This window comes from Penaeus chinensis, chromosome 39 (genome assembly GCF_019202785.1).
Source record: "Penaeus chinensis breed Huanghai No. 1 chromosome 39, ASM1920278v2, whole genome shotgun sequence".
NCBI classification, from domain to species: domain Eukaryota; kingdom Metazoa; phylum Arthropoda; class Malacostraca; order Decapoda; family Penaeidae; genus Penaeus; species Penaeus chinensis.
The window spans coordinates 9,133,240-9,148,239 of record NC_061857.1 but is presented as its reverse complement, the minus strand read 5'-3'; the positions used below and the strand labels follow the sequence as shown (position 1 = coordinate 9,148,239).

At 34.9% G+C, this 15,000-nt stretch overlaps 3 protein-coding genes across 3 annotated transcripts in view; 2 read left to right on the top strand and 1 right to left on the bottom strand.

Moving 5' to 3' along the window:
* LOC125046595 (3-hydroxy-3-methylglutaryl-coenzyme A reductase-like) overlaps positions 1 to 6,792 on the top strand; it is a 34,407-nt gene extending 27,615 nt beyond the window's left edge. Inside the window, 7 exon segments of the mRNA XM_047644404.1 lie at positions 20 to 258; positions 497 to 542; positions 544 to 675; positions 807 to 913; positions 1,122 to 1,326; positions 1,791 to 1,965; positions 3,525 to 6,792. Coding sequence (XP_047500360.1) covers positions 20 to 258; positions 497 to 542; positions 544 to 675; positions 807 to 913; positions 1,122 to 1,326; positions 1,791 to 1,965; positions 3,525 to 3,886 — 1,266 coding nt within the window. The 3' untranslated portion in view covers positions 3,887 to 6,792.
* A 2,133-nt stretch (positions 6,793 to 8,925) lies between these two features.
* LOC125046612 (28S ribosomal protein S21, mitochondrial-like) lies at positions 8,926 to 10,681 on the bottom strand. The gene is made up of 3 exons (XM_047644428.1): positions 10,524 to 10,681; positions 9,448 to 9,514; positions 8,926 to 9,082 (listed from the first exon to the last, which is right to left on the bottom strand). Exons 1-3 carry the CDS (start codon positions 10,613 to 10,615, stop codon positions 8,966 to 8,968), a joined length of 276 nt encoding a protein of 91 aa, XP_047500384.1. The 5' UTR covers positions 10,616 to 10,681; the 3' UTR covers positions 8,926 to 8,965.
* A 756-nt stretch (positions 10,682 to 11,437) lies between these two features.
* Positions 11,438 to 15,000, top strand: part of LOC125046601 — a 6,487-nt gene continuing 2,924 nt past the window's right edge. The window contains exon 1 of the mRNA XM_047644412.1: positions 11,438 to 11,515. Within this exon, the coding sequence (XP_047500368.1) occupies position 11,515 (1 nt within the window). The 5' untranslated portion in view covers positions 11,438 to 11,514. The remainder of the gene's footprint in view (positions 11,516 to 15,000) is intronic.

Genomic DNA, 15,000 nt, shown 5'->3' with positions numbered 1-15,000 from the left:
TTTATTAACTCTTATATAGGTAATGGGAGTGTGCTGTGAAAATGTCATAGGCTACGTGCCAGTGCCTGTCGGTGTCGCAGGGCCACTGTTGGTCAATGGGAAGAAATACATGATACCCATGGCAACAACTGAAGGCTGCTTAGTAGCCTCGACAAACCGTGGATGTCGAGCACTTGTTGGTGGTGTCAAAAGTGAAGTGATCCGTGATGGCATGACTCGAGCTCCAAGTGTAAGGATGCCCACAGCTGCCCAAGCTACGTAAGTGCTTTCCTCAAGTTGAGAGAGGTAACAGTAATATGGAATCTAGGAGAGCAGTTAATAGAGAGGAAATATTGAAAAATGTATTCAGCTTAATCAGAGGACGGAAAACAAATCAAAATAAAGAAATATATGTATGATTTAGGCAGGCTATATTTATATTTGTAGGTGATTGATTTTTTATTTATTTGAAAAATATATTTTGAAGGACCAATAAGTAACCAATTTCCATAAACAGGCAAGTGTACAAGTGGATTCGGAAGAAGGAGAACTTTGCCATCATCAAAGAGGGATTTCGATTCCACAAGCCGGTTTGCTCGTCTTCAAGATTTGCACGTTGGTTTGGCAGGAAGGTTGCTCTACATGCGCTTTGTGGCCCAGACTGGTGATGCTATGGGGATGAACATGGTCTCAAAGGTTTGTAATTGGAGTCCAAGATGGAATAGTTTTACTGTAATAGGAAGTAATGCCCATTGTAAGAAAGCAAGACGGGTGTATGTAGTAGTTTCCATTTTATATGTCAAGTAACTGTTACTTTTCCATCACAGGGTACAGAAGCAGGGCTAAAAGCCTTGAAGAATCATTTTCCAGAGCTTGAAGTTTTGAGCGTCAGTGGCAACTATTGTGTGGACAAGAAACCATCTGCAATAAACTGGTATGCTGAGGACAGTCTTAAGAATCTGGAACTAGGTGTAAAAGCTTATGAGTCCACACATGTATTCATACACCTACACTTACACAAATATCAGCATGCACCATTATACCCATACTCACTGAAGAAAAAGGAAATCTTGCTTGCATATCTTATATAATCCAAAAGGTAGAAAGAAACAGTTGCGTAAAAAACACTGTTATTTCCACAGGATTGAGGGTCGTGGAAAGTCTGTAGTTTGTGAATCAGTTGTTCCTGGCAAAGTGGTAACATCAGTCTTGAAAACCACAGTTGCCGCTCTTGTGGAGGCTAACGTGACGAAGAATTTGATTGGGTCCTCTTTGGCTGGTTCCATTGGAGGCAACAATGCTCATGCTGCAAATATTGTGGCTGCTGTGTACATTGCTTGTGGACAGGTTAGTTTGCCTTCTACTTCTACTATCCTCCTTATCCTACTCCTCCAACTTCTCCCTCTTATCCTCCTCTTCCTCTACCTCTTCCTCATGGTAATTGTTTTTTTATGTTTCATGTCATGAGCTTAACCTTCATGGGTTTCATATTGAGTGATATGGTATGAATGACAATTGTGAATTATGAACCCATTTTATTTTTAATATGTAAACATTATTATTTTTTTTTTTGTCTTTACTGCTACTTAATATCAGTTGTCATCTTTGCTCAAAATGCTGCAAAAGCACAAATTTAAGTTTAATAATTGAACTGAAATAATAGAAATTGTCGTGGGAAGAATCACAGAATTTGGCGGGTAACTACAAATTCCACAGCAAAGTTTATGTTGCTATTAATCTCTGTAGTTCAATAAGTAATTACAAATATTATAGCAAGACCACACTGTATCACCATCTTCCCTTTCTCACAGGACCCAGCCCAGGTCGTCGGTAGCAGTAATTGCATGACACTGATGGAGGCTTGGGGCGAGCACAGTGAGGACCTCCACATCACGGTCACGATGCCCTCACTCGAGGTGGGAACGGTCGGAGGCGGAACGGGACTTCACCCACAGTCTGCCTGCCTGAACATGCTGGGGGTCAAAGGTCAGTCCGTGGGTAAGGATCAGTTTTAGGATCAATTCATATTGCCTGCAAACTGATGTCCTTTCCTTTAGTTGGTTTATTTTTATTATTTTAGTACTATTTTTTTTTTTTTTTTTCAAGTGCTTGTGTTTAGTGTAGATGCTTGATTAGTCATTTTTCTCATTTGAGCTGGAATCAAAGATATAATTTTAAGTGTGGTATAATAGGAGGGGGAAATTTAGTAGGTATTTTACATGGCTGATGCAATGTAAGAATCAGTGCATTGTGTAGATATTGATGAAAATATAGGATTGCTGTGAAGTAGAGACAAAAGGAAAATCACATATTGAAAAGAGGGGATAATGATATCTGTAGTGGTTGACTACATATAAAATACAAGTTAAGGGATATTTGTATATGAGTGTCATGTTTTATTCATGTATATGTGATGTGAGTCTTTTATTATAATTTTGCACACTAATAACAAATGATATGTTGGAGTTTATGAAAAATTATGGAGTTTCTACTAAATTCTGTGCTCAAAATTAGTAAAGATTTGTTTTCTCCTTTTTTGTGAAAAATTTAATCTGTAATTCTTACAACTTCAGATGATAAGGATGATGAGGATTTTTTTTTTTTTTTTTTTTTTTTTTTTTTTTTTTTTTTTTTTTTTTTTTTTTTTTTTTTTAAATAAGTCAGTCAGCCTGTCAGTTTACTCATTTACTTTTTTCTTCTAGTGCTTGTGCAGGATATTGTAGTTGCACTAAAAGTTTTGAACAAGAAATAGTTATTCTAACATATTTTTACTTAATAAAGGGAGCCTAGCTTTAGATATTTAAGGAAAATATGGAAATGCTATTTTGTAGTAGATAGAGTGATGAGTAGTTTCAGTTTGAGTAATTAGCTTGCATGTGGTTTGTAGAAGATTTTAGAGATATAGATACTATGTAGAAAAAGGGAGAGAAAGACAAACACACAGGACATACGGCATGTTCACAACACCCACATACACATACATACACCACCCATGTCCATAAGCACAAACAGACACAGAAATACAAACATGCGAACTAAAACTCAAAAATTTAAAACTTAAAAACAAAGAAATACATAAACACAAAATTAAACCCAAACATACAAAGTCACACACAACTTCAAACAAAAAAATACACAAATAGATAAATACACACACACAAGTACATGCACACACAGGCAATTGCATTCCCATAGAGAAGCATGCACACACAAACTTGCATACTTACACACATGCATACATTTGCATAGTTAGAACAAAACACATATAGATAAGCTTGTAAAGAATGTTCATATCCTATATAGAATTTGATATGATTAGTATTGACGAAGAATAAGATATTATCTATAAGTAGGTTTGGAAAAAATGACATTTAACAGGAACTTTTAAGCTCCATTGATATTGATGATTATGATTATATGAGAAATTGTTACTTTGAATACAGGTGTTTGTGTGTATGCTGGGGGTATTATAATTAATTTTGTGAGTGTGGATGAATGTGTGTTAATTTCCCTTTTTAATATTTTTATGAAATATTTCTCTTTAGGTGCCCACAAAGACTTTCCAGGGGAGAACTCCTGCCAGTTTGCCAAGATCTTGGGAGCAACCGTCCTGGCTGGAGAGCTGTCACTCATGTCAGCTTTGGCTGCAGGGCATCTAGTGAAGAGTCACCTGGCACATAACAGGGCCAAGGCTGAAGTGCCAGCCTCCAGCTCCTCCCCAAGTCCCACTCCTGCCCCTGCCAGTGGCACAAAAGTAGTCGAGGAAACAAAATCAGGAACTGAGGCAGCTCCTTCCTCTGAGAGCGGCCGCACCCAAGAGGGGGAAAAGGAGAATGGGATCACAGGAAGCGTTCAAGCATGCAAAGATCCAGCTGACCTCTCTGTTCCGCACTCGAGGGAGAGGTAGAAGCAGAGGAGCTGTGTTCTATATTTTTTCTACTTTTTCATCTGTATACCCTACTTATTCTTTCTTCCTTTCTTTCTTTTTCTCTTTTTTTCAAGTGTCATGTTTTTCTTTCTGTCTTTCATTCATGGGTGCTGAAATATTTTTACAGACGCTGAATCCAGAAGATTTGGATCTATTTAATGAAAGTGGTAGTTATAGAGGAAAACTCGGAGGATTAGTAGGAAAAATACATACATTGATTACTATGTACCCTGAAGTGTAAAAGGTAGATTAGGATCTAATAGTATCATCATCATTTATAGTTGTTTTGTTACCTCATTTGTTGCTGTTTTCATGCATACATCATTATTAACATACTTGGGTAGCTTTTTTTTTAATTGTCTGCTGCAAACCAAATTGGAGAGACATACCTATGTTTGGTTTATATTTTGTTTAGTTTTTTTATTTTCTTTCCTTTTCTTTTCTTCTTTTTTTTTTTCTTATTTTCTTCAAGCAGTATTTCTCTAGAACTCTTTCTTTTCCTTCTGTGCTCTCTTTTTGAACATGTTTTCATCTTGCCATCAATTTTCCTTCTTTCACATTGAGGTAATCAGTTGCTTTGCCTCCTAGGCTAAATACAAATTAATTTATTTAAGTCTTTGAGTATATGTATAAGTAGAAGGAAAAGAAATGATGATTTGTATGATATTTTCTTAAGAGATCAAATATTTTGTAAAAAGTTAATTTATCAGATCCCTTATTTATCTTTTGTAATTTATTAAACCATATGTAAATGTGTGAAAGAAAAGTACTATTTCCTATGTATATTATGTCAGAATCTATAAGCTTCCATTCCTATTTTGTGCATGGTGTCTTTATTCAGGTAAATGAAGAAACAAGTAAAGAATATACAATTCAGAAGCTTTATTTAGAATGAAGTCTTTGAATTTTCCTTTGACCCAAATTGTAAAAACATATCGCAAGGAATCATAGGTAATGTGACTTCTCATTTGTAGTTTTGGGGTGAAGTGCAAGACGACCATGACAATAATTTGGGGCACTTCTGTTAAGGTTAAGAAAGGATAGTGTAGCAAGGGGTTGGGGAATGATTAACTTCTGAGCAGTCTATTATTTGTAACATTGAAATTCCATTTGAAAAACAGTTTTTGATTGTAAGTCTCTCCTAAATCTAATACGACTCATTCAAAGAAATTTAATTTATTTCTCATAAAACTTGATGCATGTATTGACTTAACAGGTATGAAGAGAAAAAATCTGAAGAATCTAAGGTCGTGTCAAGAGTTTACATCTCAATAACTAAAGATTTAGTGGCTATTTTTAAGGTGTATTTTCATAGTAATGTTAGAAACTGCCATCAGTAAATTTTGGCTTTTTCATTCTTTTTTTTTTTTTTTTCCTCTTTCTTTTTCCACATATGAAAAGAAATAGTAAATAGACATAAAGTAAAGGAAGTTGTAACTTTTTTGGCATTTTTAGAACTTTTTTTTTTTTTCAAAGGAAAGTATAGTCCATGATAACGTAAGAATGCTATTAATTTCATCATACATTTTAAGGATGAAACTCCATATAAATTTTCTGTTTTAGTAATTCTTATTCTGAAAATGTATTGTGTTGTTATGTTAAGGCATTGGTGCTTTCTCTTGTGTTGAATGGATTTAGTTAGCTTTGCTTCTTATCACAACACACACACACATGCACACACTTGTACATATATGTATACACACATGCACATGCCCACTCTCACTCACTCACATACTTAAATTAATCAATTAAAATCACAGTGGATACAGCAGAAATATATGCCTTCCAGCACCAACAGGTTATGCAGACATGTACATATACACACACATTACAAAGGAGCATATTTTTTAGCCAATGATGCATTTCTAAAGAATTTACACCATGGAATATTCATGCCACTAATACTGTATGTGGTTTGAAAGACAGCTGAAAGGATTGTATGTGTTCATGTGTGTAAAATATAAATACAAATTACTTGGCACTAGAATGGAAAAGGTAGTTCTTTTTTTTCAATAAGAATCTAAACTAAGACATATTGAAACAAGTTGTATGATAGTGCATTATTTGCATTACTTGCTTTTGTGCAGCACTATTGAACACAGTGGCCATGTCTTGAAAGTGTTTTACCTTGTAATACACATCCTTGAGTTCTTGGTTGCAGTTTCATCTGAATGAAATGTTGTTAGTCTTCCATTAGAACTTCATTAAAGTAGCTCATGCATTGTAGATTTAGGAAATGAACCAACAAAGAGTCGGCAATAGTCCCAGTGTGGTAATATGTGCATTTATTAACTAGAGCAGTCTATCAAAAAATAATTAAACAATGTATGATTATAGTATTACATGTTAATCATTAAGACCAAGAGACAATACGCAGTCACGTGACTATAAATATTGGACAATAATGTAGCAGTTTACTGAAAGTACTATGGATCGTTTTTGAATGATCTTTCTTAGGCAGTGGGATATCCAATACTATGATTTACCCTATGTCACATACCTGTACAGCTCTGCACAATGCTGGGGAACTCCATCAATTTTCTGTTCTTAGTTTATATAAGTATGTATATTATACTATTGTCAGTTGTTCTTTACATCTCTTTTCAGCCTTTATGGTTTTCTATTGTAATACTAAGAGTATGATTTTCTATTTTATTTTTTGTATTTATTTATTTTTTTTCACTTGGAATTATGACTCAGGTAACAAAGCAAACTTACCTGAATTACTCTACAGCAATATTTGTGCAATCATTTGAAGATTTATCAAATTAGTTTCATGTTAATATATGTCAATTTCATTCTCAAGAATGTTCTCTCTTGCCTCTAAGAGGTATATGGTGATATGGGTCCCTTCCTGCTCTGAAATAAAAAAATGCCATCTTTAACTGATACTGTTTCATTTCATACCTACCTAATTTTGTAATGGTTCTGAGAACTTCTTTGAAGAGAGAAATCTAGAAGTCCTAGAGGGTAAGTTATTTTCAGAATTATTCAAAAACATATTTATCAGATTATTTGTAACTGTATCTTCTGAACGAACACTCTTCAACTTCTTATACCAGTGATTTCCAAAAAAATATCAGTGATAACACCCTAAACTGGACACAAGCCTTCTGGCAACACCCTTTTCTTTAACTATTTCCCCGCACCATTATGCATAAATTTACCTTTACAACTACCGCTCTATATAGCACTTCAAAAAGATTTATGCCCAAGAGACAAATATAAAACCTACCAGAAGAATGAAAATACTGTAAAATAAATAAAGTAAAACAGTTGCAACCTTAGTGTCAAAGCAACTGAGAAAGTTGTGGCACTCAATTTGGGAAGGTAATTGAATGTATGGATATCATGTATCTGTAAATTATTATTATTTTCTGTAACTTTAGTTTATTATAATAAATGTAACAGCTTTACTTATGTTCATGCAATTGGTAGAGCCATTATACATAAGAAAATTTTTGTTGTTCTTTAACACTAACTTGAGATTTTTTTTTTTTTTTTTTTTTTTTGTATACTGACAAAAAAGTGGAAGTTTTTTTTTCTTTATTTATTTATTTATTTTGGCAAAATTTTAACCCACAAAGAAAAATTTACAGCACACCCAGGCATGAAGTGCAGTCACCATCACTTAGAGTAATATGCCTAAACATTTCAGATACAAGATAATGTTTCTTGGAATTAATAAACTGTTAGAAAATCCAAGACATGTATGATATCATGTAAAATTCAAATGTATTACCTGAAGTGATCTGCTTTTGATGTTCTATTCTTAACCCAATGCCGCTGGGGAAAATGAATAAAAAATGGGGAAAATGCTGTGCTCATTTTCTATATTTTGTGTGAAATATCTCTTCACATAGATGGTTCTGCTAGTGCTTAGCCACAAAGGAGTCAATTAGTAGACCTTGCGACCTTACCCGATTTGAATTGGCAAGAAAAATGTATTTTTTACTAGTGCTATGAATATCGATGGTGTTATTTTTATTATAATCATTATAATTACTATAATGTTATATACCTTAGTAACAGCAAAATAAGATAACGTAAAATATTTTCGTAACTCAAAGAAAAGGGTAAACAGGCGAGACAGGCAGTACTCGTAATTGGCTCACTGGTGACTTTGTACAAGTGTAGCCATCTATCTGTAAATACAATCAAATAAGTACTCAGTGGGCATTGCATGTACGTACACGTCATGCCCTTCGGCACTGGGTTAAGTAAGAAATTTAAAATATAATAGATTTAATTGTTTTACATTTTTGTCACTAACTACAACTCAATTTAACAAGATGAGCCTTCATCTTCATCTTTTCATGAGATTTTTCTGTATCCCACATAATTTATTAATTCAATGCTGCCAGGGATAACATGTATATGTCATGCCCATTGTGAGTTTATTAATTGTATTTAAACATGTATGGCTCTACAAGTACTTAGTCATCAAGGAGTCAATCACTAGTCCTACTTGTTTCACTTGTTAAGTATATTTGCTTCTTATATTGTCATCAGTATTAAGTATATTTTCTTCTTATATTGTTGTCAGTATTATCATTATAATAATAATAATGTCAATAATTATGATAGTCACAGCATCAGTAGTAATGGCATTAAAAAAAAATCCCCAAAACTCAAGGAAAGGGGAAATCAAGCAAGGTCATGTTGCTAGATTTCTAAATAACTCCTTAATGACTGAGCACTTGCAGAGCAATCTATATGTCAACACATTTCACGGAAAAAAATACAGTGAGCGTTACATGTTCATTGGGTCTAAAAGCCCATCATGTAATTTTACCATATACAGCTTACTCCCTTCCTTATTGTTCAATTAATGCAAGCCTCTTCATATTCTGTTTTATGACTTTCTTCTTCATACCTGCCTATGCATTTAACTATCTGACTCTCTACATCCAAATTTACTTCCACCTAAAACTATCTACACGTCACTAACTGAGCTGTATATTTTTCAGTCAAATTACTTCTGTGTCAAGAATCAAACAGGATTTGAAACAACCATATTCACTGATATAATATATTTACAAAATTATAAAGGTAAACTCATGCACATCCAATCCATGGGTTCAGGCGGTTTTTCCTCATCACAAATTGGATCTTCCTGTTCATGTCTTCATTGTATATCGCTTTTGCCTTCTCAAAGTTGATGCGACGACGGGTCTGTGGAGAGGGAATACAAAATTAATACATTCAAAGGATTAAGAAAATATCTATATCTATATCTATATCTATATCTATATCTATATCTATATCTATATCTATATCTATATCTATCTATCTATATATATATATATATATATATATATATATAGAGAGAGAGAGAGAGAGAGAGAGAGAGAGAGAGAGAGAGAGAGAGAGAGAGAGAGAGAGAGAGAGAGAGAGAGAGAGAGAGAGAGAGAGAGAGAGAGAGAAAATACATTTTGTACTTAGACTACTGTGATTTTTATTCTTCTATCCTAAAGACATACCTCCATTTGTAAATATAAAAAATAAATTAATTACTGAGTAGATTTTCCAATACATACCTGGAATGGCTTCTCATAATATCTGGTTAATCTGTACTGTTCAAAAAGACCCTCTCGTCCCATTATCCTGCAAGAATATAGAGATTTATTACTCAAGGAGGATGTGGAAGTTAAAAAACACCACTATATATTCAAATATATCAAACACCATCATGGTCTCTATCTTATCTCTAGGAATATTGCAATAATTAATTGCAGTAAATTAAGCTAAAAATATACGCACACAAACAAAAAGTAAATATGTATGTGAGTGTGAGTGTGAGTGTGAAAGTGAGGGTGAGGGTGAGGGTGAGGGTGAGGGTGAGGGTGAGGGTGTGTGTGAGGGTGTGTGTGTGTGTGTGTGTGTGAGTGTGAGTGTGAGTGTGAGTGTGAGTGTGAGTGTGAGTGTGAGTGTGAGTGTGAGTGTGAGTGTGAGTGTGTGTGTGTGTGTGTGTGTGAGTGTGAGTGTGAGTGTGAGTGTGAGTGTGAGTGTGAGTGTGAGTGTGAGTGTGAGTGTGAGTGTGTGTGTGTGTGTGAGTGTGAGTGTGAGTGTGAGTGTGTGTGTGTGTGTGTGTGTGTGTGTGTGTGTGTGTGTGTGTGTGTGTGTGTGAGTGTGAGTGTGTGTGTTTTAATATAACAAGGGAGTGATACACAGTACCTAATCAATCATACAAATATCCCCTGGCCTTGTTCCTGCCTATTTTAATGGGAATGAACATGGTGAACAGAGCAAGTATAAAATATGAATTTTCATGATATTCCCCAAACCCCTTGTTCCTCCTCCTTGTACCTACCCATCAAAAACATTTCATATATTATTTTGTGGTTTACTAATGTCTTTTTAAGATCATATTTTAATTATCTGTGTCTATCTCTCCCTCTTCTCCCTCCTCTTCCTCTCCCTCTCAAGACACGTTTCTTGGTGCGTAAAATATGTTCATCAACAAAAACACTCGTCATACTGATAGAATAGGACTAAAGGTACAAAAAATAATAATAATAATACATCTTATATAACCGAGTTGCTATAACACTCAACAGTATAAAAATTAATCCGTACAACTGAACTTCATTGTACATTCTGCCAGGATTCTTACCGATTAACAACTCTCATTCCTTCCTCAATGTTATTATTTCGCACCAAGACCGTTCTCCCAACAAACTGGACATGCTTGTGTCCAATCCCCATCTCGAAATGATAAATAAAGGCGACGCTGCAGCCGACGACCGTGAGGCAGGAGGGACCCAAGGTAAACACTAGGGATACAGTGTGTAAAGCAAATTTTCATCGTCATTATTATTATTACTGTTGATAGGGATGATGAGGATGGTGATAATATTAATGGTGATAGAATTGATAATAATAAAATAATGATAGTGATATTAATGGTAATAATAGTATACATAGGTAATTACATTTGTATATAAAAGATGTGGTTGTGTGCGTGTGCGTGTGCGTGTGCGTGTGCGTGTGCGTGTGCGTGTGCGTGTGCGTGTGCGTGTGCGTGTGCGTGTGCGTGTGCGTGTGCTTGTGCGTGTGCGTGTGCGTGCGCGTGCGCGTGTGCGTGTGCGTGTGCGTGTGCGTGTGCGTGTGCGTGTGCGTGTGTGTGTGTGTGTGTGTATGTATATATATATATATTTTTTTTCTAGCGTTCTCGTTTAACTTAGTAGAGTCAAGGGACGCTCCCTCTAGATATTTAAATGACATCTGCAAGTCTTCATATAAATTTCGCAGTGGTGTGTTGCCTTGTTAATAAATAGACTATAATAATGTCAAAACTAGACACAATATTTACTAAATAAGAAATCCCTTATGTAGACAAAAATCTCTCCATAAACTTAGCTAAAGACTCATTTCTTATCCCAACTTTAGGTTTCTCAGCATATACCTATTTCTCGTAAAATTATTAGAAACAATAGATCTTCATACCAGATAATTAGCTCTATTTCTGACAAAAAAAATCACATTCGGAAACAATCATCTTGATAGTTAAAAACACAATAGTAAGACTATAGCTAGCCAATGAGCCTTTCGTACTAGTAGCGTCTGTAAACAATAAACAATAACACGCTGGGATAACATGCAAGAGTAAGTTCGTGAAAAATCTCCCTTTTCGTCTATTAACAGATAATAATGAGTGTTGATACTTGTTATTCACATCACAGGTGTAAAGGACCGTGACTTACATTAGTCATTATGCTTGAAATACATCTATTATTTCAAGTTTATATGCATGAAACTTTCTTCGGAACTTGGTAGCGTTGACAGTTGCGCAAGAGGTTGGGGAAAGTTTTATTTCCATTTTCCGCGAATTGAAGTACAAGTACTAACTAGTGTAGCTATGACATGCATATTCTTAGGTAGATATAGGAGTGTGAGATAATAGTCATAGAACCCATTAATTGTGGATGATTTTATAAGCTTCCAGGTCTAACTTGCATCCCAAAGCAGTATTTAATAGGGATAGGTTTGGCAGTCCTCTACTCACTGGGGTTATTTTTTCAAAAATGACAATCAGGTCTTCCCTGACAATATTTATGTCATCAGATTTGTTCTCGTGTGATGAGAACGAACCTGATGATCATCTCCGTCGCATTCTCCAGCCGACAATCTTGATGTGATTTGATAAGTCCCGATAGCAAGGGAGGGCATGAAGTAGATCAAGGAAATTACGGGGTAAAACAGGCCCCTATGGTATTTAATGTGCCTAGTCAGGAGGCTATGCCCCCTGGGCCCCCTTACTAATATATACGCCTAGCCACAAAAAAAAATATAACAATATTTTTAAAATTGCAAACCCATATCCTTTGTTACATTTTGTAAACAAAACAATTATGCTGTTTTATTTTGTTAGTTTTATTGTAATATCTTAATTTTGTACGTAGATAAAGGCCGCATAACTTACATGGAGATTTTGTTTCTGCATAAAAGGATATGACAAGACAAGATTAATACCATTGAGTATTTACAGTAACTAATAAATTTCGTACTCTGCACAAATCGATGTGTCTGGCCCATATTACAGCCAAGAGGGGCATGAAGAATTGAGCAGTATTTTCAAATGTCAGATACTACTGCGTCAGTGCAGTAACCATAACCCTCAGTGCTGATTATTGCATTCCTTAATTGGCAGTAACACATTCAGATTTCATTAGATACATTACCAATATAGAGTGCAGGTGACTTAATTGTCCATGAAGATGACAGGAAATCGTGGCGGTAGTGTTTGACACTTAGAGATGTTCATCATCTAATAAATTTAAAAAATTTAAATCCATAACAGCAACAGTTGATATGCAAACTGCGCATTAAAGGATCGTGGGTATTCTCACCATCTGATAAACACGTATATTCATACTCAAAATATGGAAACCTCTGGCTTTACTGTAAGCAGAGGGTGAAGCAGCTGATATTTGTGAACTACATTTATATAATTTCGGGTATTGTATTAAGCAAATGTAAGAATTGCTCCTCCACATTATCTTATTGTAAGGGTGTTGCCCAAACCACCCTTCAGAGGGGTAAGAGAAGGCCCTACCCCTGCCTGCCCCAATTCCTTTTGATGAGATAGTTCAACCGAGAGCGACTGAGGGTAAAAGTTAACAAAAAAATTTGATAGTGTGTTTATGAAAACATTATTTCAAAGACTACTGAAAGCATATTAAATAACATTGATATCTTGACATGTTGAAATGTTTTGTACAACACATAGCACCTGAAATAAGTGAAAATCTAAGAAATGGACACCATGTATAATGGCTAGTTACTGGTTAATTAGCAGATTATATTGCTTAGCAAACAGTAACAAATCCTAGCCACTGAAAACTTCCAGTCTTTTCTGACCAATCATAACTCTGGTTTTTGGAAAGCTATGGCCTTGCCCACAAAAAAATGTTCAGTGTGTGTGACCGCTGTCAAAGCTGTGAAAAAATATATTGAAAGTTTTTTGAGTTTTGCAAATTGCAAATACATCTGCCCAAGGAAATACTACCTTGTTGAGGACAATGTATGATGGTGAAGCGTAATAACAGAGATGTGACGATAAAAGGTTTGTACAATTTAACTAACATATAACCAGCAAAATCTGCATATTTATTGCACAAAGTAAATTTCAAGTAACAAGCAAATTCATGCAATAAAAAACACTTACTTATACTAGAGCAATAATATACGCAGTATCAATAAAAAATTACCAATTTGGCTATTGAAAACAACCGCAGTTGAATGATTGGGCGTGCCATCACAACACGCAATGAAATTGGACTAAAGTATTCATAGTTGTGAGGGATGGGCAATAATTTTAAGCTGCGCGGCTCAAAGGACTGCCAGAACCTCCGAAGTATTTTGTGCTTAGGCAAGAGTCAGTAAATTCCATCTTACATATTAAGACAAGAATAAGTATTGAACTGTTACCATATTTGACAACAATCACTTAAGTGTGGAAGCTGTGTTACTAAAGTGTTCAAAGTTTGTTGTTTGAAAATAATATCCGTGTAGACTGCGTGTGCTGCAATGAAGGAGCGACACATAGCTGTCAATAGCTTTTCTTCTTCTTTTTCATTGGTTTGCATTGCTTTGCACTACTAGTTGTTAATGCACTCAATCAATAAAATACCAATGCTATTTGTGCAACAATTAATGAAGCCTTATGCATAAATTTGATACGGTCATCAGAAAACTTTCAAAAGGCATTTTCATACTAAAAAGTTGCTTTTGTCCAATCATGATTTTATGCATTTGTTTGTCTGTCACTCAGGCAAAAGTAATCCAGGATTTAACCATAGAATTGTATACCGTAATTGCATAGGTGAAACATGGCTCCCACTCCCTAAGAGTTTCAGCAAACCTGATTTACAGTTAGTGTTTTTCTGTTTTCCTGTGTGTAAATCATGCTAATCCCTCCCCAAAATACAGTACGAAGCTGACTCTTACACATGTTATCAACTTTGCCAACAGGGAATACAAGTTCCGTCACTCGTCAATGAGTCAAATGCCATGTAAAACAACAGCATAACAGTACTAAAATACTAAGGAATATTGCGTTTTCAAAATATATGTTCAAAAATCGGTGGCTGGTAGAAACTTGAAATTTATCAAAATTTATATAAAATCCAATATCATCCTTACAAAAATCATTTTAATAATTAACAAACTAGGCAGGGATAATACTTTGATTATTTGAGTCACAACAAGTTTATCATTATCCATCATTTCACCAGATTCAATTTATATTTAATGATTGGCATTTTGGTAATTTTCTAGAACCTAACTGCATACTACAGTTTTTCAAATATAGTATCAATAGATTACTATTGATACCTTCTATCCATATGTAGCCCATTATTAACATCTGGAAACACTAATTCCTTCTAGGGACATCCCTCTACATTTCTTTCTTTTGGTCAACTGTTGGCTATGTCCCATTTTTCTTTTCTTTATTTATTTATTTATTTTTATTTTTTAGATATGCTTATCCAATCTGCGTTGCAGTTTACATTATCTTTGGGGTCCTGGGCAATATACTTACCAGCTTTCCTCTTCACATGGATTTGCTTATTTATATTTACACACTG